Source organism: Eleginops maclovinus, chromosome 12 (genome assembly GCF_036324505.1).
Source record: "Eleginops maclovinus isolate JMC-PN-2008 ecotype Puerto Natales chromosome 12, JC_Emac_rtc_rv5, whole genome shotgun sequence".
Taxonomy (NCBI): Eukaryota; Metazoa; Chordata; class Actinopteri; order Perciformes; family Eleginopidae; genus Eleginops; species Eleginops maclovinus.
In genome coordinates, this window is record NC_086360.1 from 9,989,632 (window position 1) to 10,005,166 (window position 15,535).

The 15,535-nt window shown below is 40.2% G+C and overlaps 1 protein-coding gene across 1 annotated transcript in view; it reads right to left on the reverse strand.

The window, feature by feature from the left end:
• col27a1b (collagen, type XXVII, alpha 1b) overlaps positions 1 to 14,400 on the reverse strand; it is a 65,221-nt gene extending 50,821 nt beyond the window's left edge. Inside the window, exons 1-4 of the mRNA XM_063897605.1 lie at positions 13,872 to 14,400; positions 11,611 to 11,675; positions 5,861 to 7,176; positions 2,429 to 2,482 (exon numbers count right to left, since the gene is read on the reverse strand). Of these exons, the coding sequence (XP_063753675.1) occupies positions 2,429 to 2,482; positions 5,861 to 7,176; positions 11,611 to 11,675; positions 13,872 to 13,924 (1,488 nt within the window). The 5' untranslated portion in view covers positions 13,925 to 14,400. The remainder of the gene's footprint in view (positions 1 to 2,428; positions 2,483 to 5,860; positions 7,177 to 11,610; positions 11,676 to 13,871) is intronic.
• Positions 14,401 to 15,535: the final 1,135 nt, after the last annotated feature.

Genomic DNA, 15,535 nt, shown 5'->3' on the forward strand with positions numbered 1-15,535 from the left:
AACTTTAACTCCCTAAGTTTGCTCTTTAGTAACTTGAGTGGAAGAAACAGTGGAAACTGTAAGTATGCCGTAATGACGAGGAAGAACTTAATCAAGCCTCTGAGAGACTGCTCACTTGTGTATACACATGTAATTTATTTCAGAACAATCTACATTTTACAACAAACATAAATCAGTTTACTTTTCCACACCAAAATAAAGTCTCCACAGACTCTTTATTTTTATGTCATAATAGTGTCAACCATTGTTAAAGCAATTATGCAAATGTTTTACAGAGAGGCAGCGTCACATAAGGACTGCTCGCTGGCAGGTCCGTCTCTCCACACAAAGGCCTCTTTGATCCGCTCTCAAGCCTCTCCTTCAGGACGGGGGAAACTCCGGCGCTCCGCAGGGCTTATGGCTGCGTTCAGGAGCGTGGATGCTGTCACGTGTAAGCATAGGATCACTAAGGCTTTCAGAAATGACACCTCACTGTTGGAGAGGTACAGCCATACTGTAAGTGCTGTACATCTTTGTGATAAGGTTGCATTTGCACACAGGTTGTTCAACGGTTATCTATTTTATATCATGTCTTGTTGGAACTTTGTCTATATCTGATTGAAAGGTGGAAAAAACCCAAGATAAGGCCTTTTAAAGATTAGAGTTGCTCTCTGTAAATCAAAAAATGGAGGTTGTGTTTAAATGTGCTCTTTGGGGAAAGCTTTCTAAATTCACAACAACCAAATGTTGTACTTCTGTCCTTTCAGTAAATGTATTATTCTTTATCCAGACATGTTTTAAAAAATTGAAGCAAACATTTGTACAACAAATGTGGGTATAAGGGTAATTTAAAGGAAATGTTTGACTGTCCTTCACTCACACTCTCTTCAGTGTTCAAAGTTAAACCATCAGTTGGTCACATCCACCCTTCATTTGAACAAACTCTGGTTTATCTTTAAGTGTTTAAAATTGACAACAACTGTGTACTAAGTTCTTATGTAAGATTTTTACTTTTCTAAAATAACATTTTAAAACAACTCATCAAGCTAGAAACTGAACTTCCTGAGCAGTTAATATCTGGAAGTGACTGTTCATCAGCTTTATGCACATGAAAGTATGTTTCAGATATATATTAAATCCATTTCTATAGTGAATGTCACGTTTATACCTTCAGTTTGTATAAGCAAAGCCCAGACCAGAGTCCACATTGGAGCTTTCTGTAGATCATGTGTGTTGCTGTGAGGTATTTCTTGCTAATCACGTGAACAATCCAGGAAAACTCAAGAAAACAATCCGTAAAAACCTGAACTGCAGCCTCAGGTTCTTTCTTTTTTTCTCCAAGTCAGTGTGGCTTGCAGTTAGGTCTCAGGAGCTTGATGATGAATGAACTCTATAGAGTTGAGTGTACTACTGCGCAGAGCTTCTGAACTCCAGACAGGGTCTTAAATGCCTGTAATAAGATGGGGACAAAGCCCTCTTTCTTCCTTGTTTAAAGAGATTGGGTTCCCACAGCCCACCCCTCTGAGGCCTGACCGCAGGGCAGTCTCCTGGGCCGCGGCAGGTACGCGCACTCCTCAGTAGCATTAAGTCCTCTGCAGGAGCGCTCCAGTAGGGGCCTGGGCAACCAAACAGCACACCTCCCCATGTTTTCACTGTCTTAAGATCTAGCATATTTATTTCAGCTTAGGACTCGCCATGATGCCAAATTCAACTTCTTCTTGCTTCATTTTCATACGAGGGAGGTCAAGGGGCAGCGATTGCATACATTCATCAGTTAAAGGTCTTCGAAAGAAATTGAAACAACAAACCGTCCCTCGAGACAAATCATCTCCCGGCATTTTCTCTCTTCTTAGATTTCTTCTGAAAACATGGGCTTGAAATAACATCTGCTCTCAATTTGCTGGGTTCCATCAGGAGCTCACAGTTGCAGAGCGACATTGAGCCCCGAAATAGGAAATATTTAACTGGAGGACTCCGTCTGATACACTAGACTCATTCATTGCTATGCCTAATATAAGTATGGGATAGAAAGTACTTGTTCTGCAAATATATATATATATATATATATATATATATGTATATATGTATAGTCTCACAAGTTTCCTTATTTTTAATGTCAATATAATACCTTCCATATGCGTACAATTCATTTTGCATCGACAGCCCACAGATTTGTAGCGAACAGTTGTTTGCTCTGCAGCTTTACAAATGGACCTTGGCAGCAGAGTAGCACGGCTTCATCAAACCCAGAGCCAAAGCAAACTAACGGCAGGCTGAAAAAGCCCCGTAATGCAAAGATGTTACACAGTGCTCGAGGGAAAAGCACGAATGTCTTTCATATCAGTGCTTAAGGTGTAATTTCACTATCATACAGATCAGACAAAGGTGGTAAAAAGATGAACTGTCAGATGGTAACTGGGAAACTTGTCACATGTCGGGAGAAACTCACCCTTGGGCCTCTCTTCCCTGGCTTTCCTTGCAACCCTGGAAGTCCTTGAAGGCCCTAAAAAGCAAAAGAAAATATGTCATGGATAAATTGAAGAAAGTATAAATGTGCAAATAAGAATTGCTGCCTTTTTCTAAGAGAGCCTGGAACAGCCTTGGAAGAAAAAGAGAGTTCTAAGTGTAAAGAAAATTGATAGACATTAAGTGAAGTTGCAAAGCTCTGAGTGAGGGAGATGCTGGCAGGCATGGGGATGTCCTTTTACAGGCTACAGCAGTCCCCGTCCCTTTGCAGCCAAATCATTTGAGCCCCAAACCACTGCGGCATAAACATTTTAGGTCTGATTAAACTGGCAGGCAGGTCAGCGCTGGTTCCAGCCATCACATTCATTATAGGCATCAGCTAGCTTTAAAACTATTTCATACATGGATTGGCAAAGCTCTGAAAGGTCAAATCTAATGAGGGGTCATTGTGAAGAGTTTGAGATGTGTGATTGTTAGTTATTTTCCCATGGCTCCAGAAGGTTAAGAGAAAAAGGTAGAAAAAGTAAGAGAAAAAGGAAATGGTCTTAAATAACAGCTCAGGGCAGTCCAGCTGAAATTGGGCTTCTGTTATAATGTCAAATGTACGGAGCACTTTTGTCTGACTCGGGCAGGAGCCACAGCTATAAATATGCTCTCTCAGGCAGCACACAATCTGACAAGCCAAAAAGCTCTCAGCAACCTTTACATTTTTCAGACTGTAACCATCAGCCTGTCCGCACATCATGAGCTGTCCCTCCTGGGCGGGGGGGCGGAAAGGAAGTGCAAGCTGCAAGTCTTTGAAGAACCTAATATAATTAATAAACAATAACTATAGGTTCAATTATTTACCTATTACAAACGAGATTGAAGATCAGATTATCTGTAAGCAGCAGAAATATATATCATCCCAGTGGTCCACAACTTTCAGAATAACTGTTCTTCCAGCTGACTTTTCCACTCTCACGACACATCACCTCACCTTAGGGCATTTGAAGAAAAGTATTTAACCAATTGCATTATTGTAGCAATAGCCCTTATCTCTCATTAAAAGCCTGTATACCTCTGCTTGAGGCATTAGTATCACATTAAGGTTAAGTAACATGAGACTGCTGTGGAACTCAAAAGAAGCCAGCCATGACTGAATCATTGAAATTGGATTGGTCCGCGTGGTCTATGGATCTGGTAAATAAGATTAGTGTTGGTGAAGTTATGATCCAGCTATCATATCCTCTGCATCCCTTCACAATAAACTCTGCTGCTGAGTTCTGACCCTCCCCTTCCTCTGCAGTAAGGCCTGTTTTATCAGCGCTGGTGTTACCCATCAGGGCTGACATGCTGTTGTGTTTACTTTACAAGACTTAACTGCTTGTGTAAGCAGCTGAAAGTTATGGCTTCTTTAACAGACCACTAATATCAAGTCCAGTTCCCGGCCCTGGAGTGCTCCTGCAGAGGAGGGGGTACTACAAACTTCAACAATGGCTCTCTGGCTCTCACTCAAGTGATCCTATAGACCAGTGGTTCTCAACTGGTCAAGCCTCAGGACCCACTTTTTTATAAATATGGCACATATTTTTTGTATTAAATAAAAAGACAGACTTGGAGCCAATCCTGGATCACTACATGACAGCAGTTTTCAAAACCGTTTCTGGTCTTCGACATTTCCAGTCAAAGGGTTACTGCACAGGCGACATTAGAAATGTCAGCCTTCAAAATAAAAGAGGCCTTCAAAATAAAAGTTTGAGTTTTTTTTTCCCTCAACTTCTTTTTTTCACTTATCTGCGACCAACTCAAAATGGGTCCGCGACCCACTCAAAATGGGGTCGCGACCCACCAGTTGAGAAACACTGCTTAAGACAATGTTGTAAAACTGCCTGAAATTATTCAGAATCCATACCTGACTCAGCAATCTGTTTAGACACCATACTAAAAAATTTAACAAGCAATGAAAGGTAAGCTTTATCGTGCGCCAGGGACTGACGGGCATTGGTTGCAGTACTCTCTCGTAAAAAAACAACCTTCAGGGGCGTGCAGAGCCGACTGTGGTTTCTCTCGCTGCCAGAGCAGCAGAGCTTTACTTTAAACATTCTTGTGGGTTAAACATGTCCCAATACAAGACAGAGAGCTCCTTTTAACAATGGAAAATGTTGCTAACCATTTTGTGTTCAACAGAGGATTAGTGCCACAAAGGACTACATGGCCAATTTGAATGTGTACCATCTCCAGTTGACACTGGGTGAGGAAAGATGAAATACTCTGCTCTCATCACTGAAATCGGAAATGTCTGTCTGAGACTGCAGTCTCCAGATGGTCTTGTGAATTTATCTTCATTTATTTAGTCCGTCTGTTGTTTGACAGATATGCAGAACCTCCAACACACCATTGGAACAATGTGTTTTTAAATATATTACTCTATGTCCGTTAAACCTGACAAAGTTTCTGGATTCATTTTCAAGGAATTATCTATTTGATTTGACTTGCTTTAAAAAAATCAATCGTTAAAAGGAACAAAGACACAGTGGTTTCCCGGCAAAAACTGATAGTCATGCTAGCACAGGTCGGCAGTGCTTAAAATCAGAAACTACAGCTCTCAGAAATGCAGATAAAGCACTGCATTTATATTGTATAGCCCTTTATATGCTTCCTCTAAATGGTTAATTGTGCACAAGATCTTTATCCGTTTTTACCTTTGACCTTACTTTAAAAGTATTCATACTTCAAGCAGTCCCACTCTCAGAGGAATCTAACACCTCACTGCCAGCCCCTCCACTCAGACAAACACTCCCTGGTAAAGGCTCGTTTTGAACCTGACTATTTCTATCACTGCTGCTAAAAAGGATTTTAAACATGTGTATTAAACAACTGGATGGTGAAAAGTCTTTAACACCACATGAAGGCCAAAAAAAGTGTAGGAAGGAGAATAACTTTACGAACACTGATAGCAAACGTTATAGAGAAACAATGGATGATGAATGGTGTTTCACAAAACCACACTTCAGCAGCGGGGCCGGGCATCAGAGGAGGCAAACTGACATTTAAATAACACGCTGCCAAACTAGTTTATCATTAGGCTTCAATTTTGTATGAGGAAATATGACCGAAGGACACATATGGCAGCTTAACGATCCATATTTCATGAGCAATTAATGTATAAACTGTCATAAGATAAATCAATATCTGTGATGCATGCACAAAGAAGCACTTATGGCTAAAAAGTATGGATGAACGATATGGTTCTCTTCCAAATCAAGAAGAAGGAGAAGACTATTAACTATTAAATACATCTTCTAAATGTATCATTGTTGCTGTGAAAGATTTGCTTGTAATTGTTTTTTTTAGATTTGACCGCCCGGCCCTTAAACACGTGATGGACATGTATGGGTTTCAGGGGCAGGTGTGTGCTGTGTTGGACACTCACCGGTGGTCCTGGTTCTCCCTTCGATCCAGGTGGTCCAGGTGATCCAGCCAGCAGCGAGAATTGGGTGGGATCCAGGTCAAATGTTTGGAAGCCATCTGTTGCAGCTGGAGTGACTGGAATAAGTGAGGTGGGTTTGACATCCTGCACACCGGGCACTTTTGGCTCAGATTCCTTGGGAGCTTCTGTTGTCATGGGCTCTATCCGATGAAGGTCGCCGTGTGACGGAGACCCCGGCCTGACAGCAGCTGTGGTGTAGAGGTTTGGCTTCATCTCAGATGGTCGGATGGAGGCAGGTAAATCCATTCTTTCGCCCGGAGGTTCCTGAGAATGAGTAACCCCTTGCTTTGTTTTATTTCCGGCACTGCCGTATAACGTTGGTTTGGGGTTTGGAGGTGTCTCACTGGTCCTTAGAGGTGTTGAAGAGGTTTGAGTTAAAAACCTAAAATTAAACGGACTTTCCAACCCTGGATGAGGCTGTGGAGCAGACACGCGTTCTGGAGTGTCTGCAGTCTGATTCACAGATGTTTTGTTCAGCATCAGCAAGCGGTCGTTTGGAACAACAACCCTGGTGCTTTCCTCGGTCAAGGCCAAAGTGGAAGCCTTTCTGGATATCTCCATCACTGACAGAGGAGTTATATGAGTGACAGTAATATTTGGATCCAGGGAAATGAGAGGTAGGAGGGGTTCAAACATGGGCCGATACGTGTCGGCTTCTCTGCAATGTTTCTTAATGTAATCACAATAGTTATGAGCTGCCTCAGCAGAGGGATAAATGTCAAACTGACAGATGGCGCCTTCAAACGGCACAGAGCTGTGGTTCATCTTGCCCAGCAGGAAAGAGCCCTCTGCGTCCAGAGCCTCCTCTTTTTTTGAGCGCAAATCTTTCTGTACACTTCTCTTTCCACAAGAAGTGTGTAAGAACACCTGCTGGCCTCGGATATCCAAAGCCAGGCTGTGCCACTGGCCATCGTGGACATCATAGTCGAAGCTCACAGAGCTCCTCGGCCCCACATGTACAAGGACCTTCCCCGGTACGAACTGCAGTCCAAGCTGAACCTTCTTTTTCTTGGACAGAACTGAGAAGAGGAAGGCGCTGTTGATGCGATGCACAGACAGGCTGAGGATCAGTGAGAGGTTGGTGGCACTGTAGGTCGCTGGGATAACGGTGCGCAGGGGCACCTGGATACGGGCCCTCGGGGTGAGGATAACTCCAGACTTGAAGGGGATGATGCCATTAGGAATGGTTCGGGAGCCTGAGGATGACGACACACCTGTTCTCCGCCCAGAAAGCCCGAGCTGCAGCAGAACATCCACATCTTCAAGAAACAAGAGAGATGTCAGTGATCCTTTGTAAACTTAAAACACCAAACAATACCGAACGACAACTTCACAAAATCAGGATTTCTATAGTACAATAAAAAAACATGTTTTCCAAGCTTTTTTCCCCCGAATAACTTTCTACTTTAACTCTTTGATATTGGTACGAACCACACAGGACTTTTAAGAAGACACCGCATTACTTATTATTATTACAAGTCACACACACCAATTAACAACCTCCTATCCAAGTGCACTGATCAGCATAAAGAGGATGAACGGTGCAGCATTATAAGTGATAATTACGGTGTGATGTGATGCCATGCCGGGAGAGAATTCACAAGTTTAAAGTTAGACTAATGGAAATCCGGCTGTGAAAGCAATTTAAGAAACTGCCGCATTGAATTTCCGATAGGGCCACACATCAACATCCACTTTTGGAGATTGCCAGGAATTATGTAATGGTTACATCAGTCTTCATTAGCGCGATCTCAGGAAACACCGGCTGAACATTTCCCTGGAGAGGATGGTGCTGAGGTTTTAGGAGATGTTTGAGCTCAGCCTTCTCACTTTATCCTGTGGTATCTGCTGATTATAGATGATGGCTCTGACAGGGGCCTGAGCTCATTCAATGTACGGCAGTGTTTTCTGCAGTTTTTAATTGCTACTTGCATCTCATGGGAGGGAAATGTGGCTTATTTTCACACATTACAGTCTTATGTGAAATACATATTTCTTCTAATTGGATCCATTTTTGTTTTTTTGTGGTTTAATCAAATCCACATTTCACTGAAGCCATCCTTTATTTCAAGATTATTCTTCACAATAAATCTTCTCAGCCTTAATCAACCTTTTGCAGTAGACAAAGAATGAAGTCATTTAGTCTTATGTAGTAGATTTTTTTCCAGTATTTTAGAAAACTGTGAAAGCAATGAATAGGTCTATAGTTAGACAGTACATGTTTCTCTCCAGACATAAATGTTTTGCAGTGGTGAACTGTCAGGGCCTTCAAGGTATTCAGAGAAGACCCTGGAACCCTCAGATACATTTTTATTTTATTTTATTAATTACATAAATAAAATGTGAATAAATGAGAATGGTATCTGTGTTGTTGATCTGTAATATTACAGTGTTACATTGATTTGTGTGTCCTTATCGGTTCACGCACTACACATTTGAGTTGTTTTGTGTTGCGACCAATCAGATGTTTTTCAACCAGGGTATTCTATATCCTTGATATATTATAAAAAAGGGCCGGCCAACACCCGAGAATCTTGAGCTAAATCAAGTTGCTGAGTGGGGTAGGCCCTAATGGTGCGTAACGATGCAGCGAGCTACAGAACAGTAATTCCAGTAAGTGACGGCCTCCGTGACGGAGGCGGCTATACATTCGATAATGTTTTTAACTTTATGCATGTCAATATCATGACAGCCTCTGACTTAATACTTTTTAATTGTATCAATCATTTATTTTTCATCAGTCCCTCTTATGAATATAGTTTCCTTTACATATATATATCTTTATTTTCTACGCCATCACTACAACCAGTCTTTGTCATTTCCCCAGCTAGAGAAGGACCAACAGAAACAGAACTGATTAGGGTAGCAACTAAAGCCATGTCAAAGATGATTGTGGCGTTTTTTGAGAGGAAACTGTTAGGGTATTGTGTCTTTCCATTACCTTTTGAATAATGGTATTTCATACATTCCTTGTGTTTTTTATGTGTTTTTTTAATCCTCCAATCCTTTCTGCAGTGATCCATTTTGCTACATCGTATTATCTTTGTTAGTTTGTTTTTGTATGTCTTGTATTTTAGTTCCGCCTGTATTGATCTATTCTTAAGTCTTTGTATAATTTATGTATGGATTTTGATACTGAATTATTACTATTGAGTATTCAATAGAGGCTAAAGGTAGAGAAAGAAGGCATGTTATTGACCTCTAAATCCTCTCTCAACTCCAAAACATGTCCTTCACAGGCCCTGAACTAAGCGTGGTGGTCCCAAACCCAAAAACCCAGAACCACTGATACAACAACACCAAGGTTATACTTATATAAGCCAGGGTATTACTTTTTGCAAAAACATTCAGCACTCTTAGAAAACTCAAATCTGCTTTAGGTTTTAACATCAAAATAGACTGGAAAATGATCCCATTATCATACTGGTGTCTTCTGTTAGGCACCAGTACAAGTCATCGGGAAAAGTCAAACAAAAGCTATCTTATTTAACTGTTTAGTGAAAAAAAACTGTTTAGTTAAATAAGGTTGGAATAAAAGCATAGTATAGTATCAGTATACCCTGAGTACAGTACATTAATCCTCTCAGTATGTGCAATGTCAAAACTAAAAGCCTACATATAGAGCTCAAATATCCACCCTCTTCCAAGCTAATACAAAACAAATGTGAGCAAGACTGGAATAGACTGCTGAAAGATGAATTACAACTCAGCAGAGCAGAAACAAGTATAGACACTAGGCATGTTAGGAAGGGAAACCCTGCTCAGTGTGTGCAGGCAGTGGGAGGTCAGCTCAATTGAAAAACCCACACATGGAACAGAAACATCAAATAGAAACTGAAAAAGAGGAGAGATTTTCTTCAGCTTAATTCCTGGCACTCATTTGAATTGTTAATATGGTATGAGGAAAGCAAAATTGTTCTTTCATTGTGTGATTTTTAACTACTTTCAGGGCTTATGCAGCATATCTAAGTCTTAGCGGGTAGACCGGTTGCCTAAGGCTCTTTGTGACCTCCTGATGAGCTGGGAGAAAAAAAATCTAAGAACGGAGAATAAGACGCACTGCTGGAGAACAAGAGTAGCAGACAACACAACTTTTCTCAGAGAGGAAGAACAGACTCATTTATTTCCAATACGAGTACGCCTTCAATGCAGAGCTAACTTCAACTTTATTCATTAAGGAAAAGCATTATGGAATACAACTGGTTCTGAACATGTAATAGAACATCCGACACAATGTAATCCAAGAACTCTGCATCCCCCAAAAATGTGCTCAAGAAACAGAGAGTGAATGTCTGGCGTCTGACTCAGCACATTGTTGTATCTACTAGCCAGCGGATATTACAAAATCCAGACAGCCAGTCAAAAGTTGTCCCACTAACAATCAAATGGATGATACTTTGTTTTTGAAAAAGGCTTGCAATGGGACATCACAGTGTGTGCATTGCCAGGGTGTTTGTCTTTAAGCAAGTGGATTATTTACTATCATCATTGTTATTCAAATGGTTTTCATTCCGCCTAGATGGCCTAAAGGTAGAGTTAGAGGGCAGGGGGGAGCTCTCATATCTTTCTCCTGTAATGCTGCAATATAGCTGACCTTGATGACCCTTCTGATGAAATGTGTATGCAATGTATGCAAGTATTTTTCCTCTGCAAAAAGGCTAAATGTAAAGGCCTTTGCATATTTAAAGTTAAGTTTGCTTTTTTATTCTAAAGGTCAAAAAGTAGAAGTAGCGGCCCTTGTGTTAGAAATGACTGCAGAGTAAAGGGTGCAGTGTCTTAAACAGTAAGAATGCAATAGCCTGTGATTGTAGTCACTTTCCATATGCATGATTTCACTGCCTCTCATGAAACTTGTAGAAATCATCTTACAAATGATGTAGATATATTGAGGGCCAACTTACATCTGGGTTTGCAAATGAACACCTCCCTCCGTACAGAAAAGGCATGTCTCTCTGGACAGCCAGCAGTCAAAATTTAGTAAAAAGTATACCCTGATGAAGGAAGGATTAGAGAGAAGTTGCCAAAAACAGCTGTCACTGAGTAAAGTGGCTCACATTATCAAAAGGCATACTGAAATAACTCTGCCAGATTTTGATTGACAGTTAAATCAGACATGCACATACATATCTCTTAATGGTGTAACAGAGAGGTGACTGCATCAGGCATCAAGGCCCAGCTAAAAGTGTCTCTACTTGAGATAGAGTGCTTTTTTTGCAGACAATACTTTGGGAAACATCTAAGATATGACACCTTGTTTATGACATTTTGTACATGTATGGGTATGAAGCCTTTTGGGGCTATACATCTTTTATTGGGCCATTTCCAATTAAATAAATGTTAGGTAAGAACAAATAAAGGCCTACTTTAAGAGGACTTTTAATGTTTCACAGGGGGCCATGTTTGGGGATTGCAATTACTTACAGAAGTTATTTTCACTGTTATTATCCATTTTGTGTTTTATAGCCATTAAACTTATATAATATAATGATGCTATCTAGTTTATATGTACAGTCTCAACGAGTTGTAGTGCACAGGAGATACCTGAATGTGTCACTAACCTCCCATAAATCCATTTTAATTTACCCTTTCACACACTGTCTGTGAGGCACATTTGTGACACTACCTTAACAACAATGTGTGTGTATGAAAAGGAACACAAACATTCAGCCATCCTTGTCTTGCGTGTTGCTTACCTTGTGCTTGTGCTAGCTTGAGAGAGCAGGTGCAACAGAGAATAGTCCAAAGGATCAGAAATCTCCTAAAGAGAAAGACAAAAAGACAAGTTGGTGGTACAGATAGTTTTAATCTTTCAATAATGTGTTGATTGTTTAGTCTGTAAAATGTAAAAAGCAATGATACACTTCAATCTCATGTAACCACAGCTTCTTCAATGTTACACTTTATTTTCTTTCTGATTGTAATCAGACACTAAACACATTTATTTATGCTCGTTCATTTATTCAAGTCTTGATTGCAGAACAAGTCTAAATTAATGCATAAAAATATGTAACTGGCACACTCAAATGCTTAACTCACGTGCCATAAACTCCTGTACTTGCACCTCCCACAGTGATCAGATCTGCAGCAGAGGAGCAGCAGCATCTCTGCTGTGTTCAAAGAGCCTAACATCTGCTTTCAGACAACAAGCTTTGTCCTATCTCCTGCCTGCCTGACCCAGATAAGCTGCTGCTCTGCAGGGTGGCATGACAGCACCGCTCAAACAGTATATATATACACTGCATCACCTTAAAACATACTATTCCAAGTGCATAATTAGGACAAGGTAACATATTTAATTTACCCATGCCACAATTTATCATGTAAATAATCCAGCACAATTTAAATCATTTCTGGTCTTTTTTAATGCTTTTGTACACTTAATGGTAAACAGCTGTTTCTTGACCTTGCTACACCTGATTTGAGTGCCAAAAAAAGAGACATAACAGACAATAAACCAAGTTTAGATAAAAAGGAGGACATTTCTTTTAAATGCTGATATTGATATTGCAAAACTGTTGTTGTGAATTGTTTGGCCACAATACAGGTAAAAACACAGGTGTGTAGTCACTTAAAACAAGTAGATTTTATAAAGTATGCTTAACACACTTTAATTGAAATTGGTCATCATTGATAACTGAAAGTTTATATTTCATGTCGATATTTCAGAATTAAATGGCGTATTGATTACTGATCGCCCTTATGTCACATTGATAGAAGCACTTGTAAAGCGCACTGGAAATAAAAGTACAACAGTAATGTATTTTTGTTTGAATAACCCATAAAATGTGACATTCAGCGTGCCCTTCATGAAAGCAGTTTGGACACCCCTTGTGTAAAATGTAATATTGTGACAACCCTATTCTCAAACCAAATAATGCAATTACATCCAACTGTTTTCACATGACAACTGTGACATTTATCATATTTTCAGCCAATAAACAGATTTTTGCACCATTGATTTGTCAAGAAGAAAGGTGACACAGGAGTGTCGATTGCTCACACGTAGAGATGTTTTGGAACCAAAACGCGCAGACACACCAAACTGAAGTGAAAGAACATAAATGTCACATCAATGTGATAGACACGCTCTAGTGTGAATGTATTATCACCACTTACTTTTGGGTCGTGACACTCTTGGAGCTAATCTTTAACTTGTTTAGTATGTGAAACTGCATCGGGGCAAGTGATGTTCAAAGGGAACCGGGGTCAGTGACATAAAGAACCAACTTACGGGAAATGTATCACACTTGTGGTTTTCCGCAGAAACCCGCAGGAAGCCACTGGTCAACCACTGGTCTACCACTGACACAATGACTGCTGGTTGCAGCTTTTAAAAAAAATAATCCCGTTCACTGCCTCACTCTGACATTAGCAGAAACACTGTGGAAAGGGGTGGGGGATTCAATTTGTGAAGTTTCTCATATGTCCAGTAGTGGTTATATGATGCAACATTTTGACTTTTACTTCCCCTCCCATTGGGACAGTGGGCCAACCAGCTGAGTGAGATGCACAGCTGGGAGGAGAGAGAAAAGGGGGGAGGAGAGGGATTTCTCCTCCTCTCATACATCTCCCTCAAATGAGTCCCAGATTACTTGGCAGTTCATTCTGGTACAAGCTGCAAAGACACAAGCTCAAGAACAGTAGAACCGACTGCACTAGCTTCCAGTGAACTGTCACTAATGAGCAGAGCAAATGTGTTTCCATGAACTATCCTGCAACTACCTGTTTTTAACTGCCTGTAAATAATTACATCAAATGTGTGCTTTGGCTCAGAATATCATCTGTAACACACATAATTTGTATCAAAGCTACTAGCAACTTTTCAGGACTAGCTCTGTCAGATGCGCACTAATTATGTCGCAGGTGATGTTCACGAGCTCATGAATGACTCCATATTGAACCCGATAAAAAAAAGTCAGAAACTTAATTTGAAGTATAAAATGTGTCGACTCACCCCCCGACTCCAGTGCATTTGAGTTTGGAGTACGGGGCATTGTCCGGCTCCATTGCGGTTACTTCATTCTTTCTTGGGAGTTTTTGCCACAGTCCAGACGAAGCAGAAAAAGTTTTTCCATTCCAGGTGTTTCTAGAGGGTCGTACAAGGATTGAACGTCCCAGGAAACAAACAAAACAACCAACTCGGGATTAACCTGCAGTGGCAATGCTGCTTTCTGTCATTGTCTTGTCTCTTTATGTCCCTGTAGTCTCATATGACACCAGATTTCAAAAAGACGCTCCGAAGAGCTCCACCTGTGCGCTTCAAATGTTTGTTCCTTCTTCCTTTCGCGCGTTTGGAAAAGTACAATGAACGTCCAGTCAAGTCTTGTCCGGCTTTCCCGGGAACTGTTGCAGGACAAGATGACGACCGCCGTTGTCACTGTGTGTATGTGTGGACTTCCCAAAATGAAAGTTTATTGAAGACTGAGGAAAATCTTGAGAACCGGGAAAAGGGGGAACACCTCCCTCTGTCGCCCTCAACTGACATCGAGGGAAACAGATTTAAGCAGAGACTCTGCAGCTTCCGCTTCTTCAGCGAAAAAGAGTGTATTTTAGGAAGCAGTTCTTGGTAAATCAAGCATGCATTAGGATCTCATGTATGGTAATAAATTAATGTGTGTGCAAGTAACAAAAAGCATTTCGACTATGGGTTCCAATTCCTATGCACTTGGTCGAAACTGCACCAAACTGTGGAGGTCTTATAAAATGTAGAATGTTCTTACTAGTTTGAACTTTTTTCAAACTCTTCTTGTTCTATTTTTTGTTGTTCAATATACTTCTGCTACTACTGACACAGGATTGTTCTTGGCTGTTATTTATAATTGTAATAAGTTGCACATTAATAGTTTTCTAAACATATTTTTTTTCCCAATATGTATGTTACTTTATCTCAAAAACATAATTTAGTCTCAATAAAATAACAATTTAAAGCAATGAAACAATATGTTAATTTGACCCAAAATTGCATTAATAAAAGTACAGTTAAAATAGAAATGAGTCAGTTGAGCTTGACAGTTCATTCATGACCTTGGAAAGAACATACAACACAATTAAATTTACTCAAATGTTTTGGAGATGTTTACTTTATCGCACGCCTCATAACATCAGGATATATCAGACAGATATTCTCAACATCTCTTAAAGTTAAATACGCTACCTGTAATATTTGGGTAATGACCAAACTGTATCTGCTGCTGCTGTTGTTGTTGTTGTTGTTGTTGTTGTTGTTTATGTGCTCCAAAAGCTACATACCAAGCAAGTTACTGTATCTTGAATTGGAGTAATTTTGGTAAATTAGTTAGTGCACTCCTGTGGACACACTATGTAATGGCAACACTGTTTCTAAATAAGCACAGACTTGTCTTTGACATGTATACACTGCAATTCATAATCATCATCATGTGTAATGAGTTCATATCAGCCAGGCGATTAAGGAGCCAAAAAAGGACCTGATGTTGATAGAAAACATATTTCCTTCATTTTTAAATTAAACATAGTTTTTATTGGTGATGCCAAATCACAATGAAGGACAAACACGCTCTTTCTGAAATGTATTTTATTTATTTTGTCAGAGGTAGTATAACGTTAACAGTAAAACTGTCATTCAAATATGACGGACAT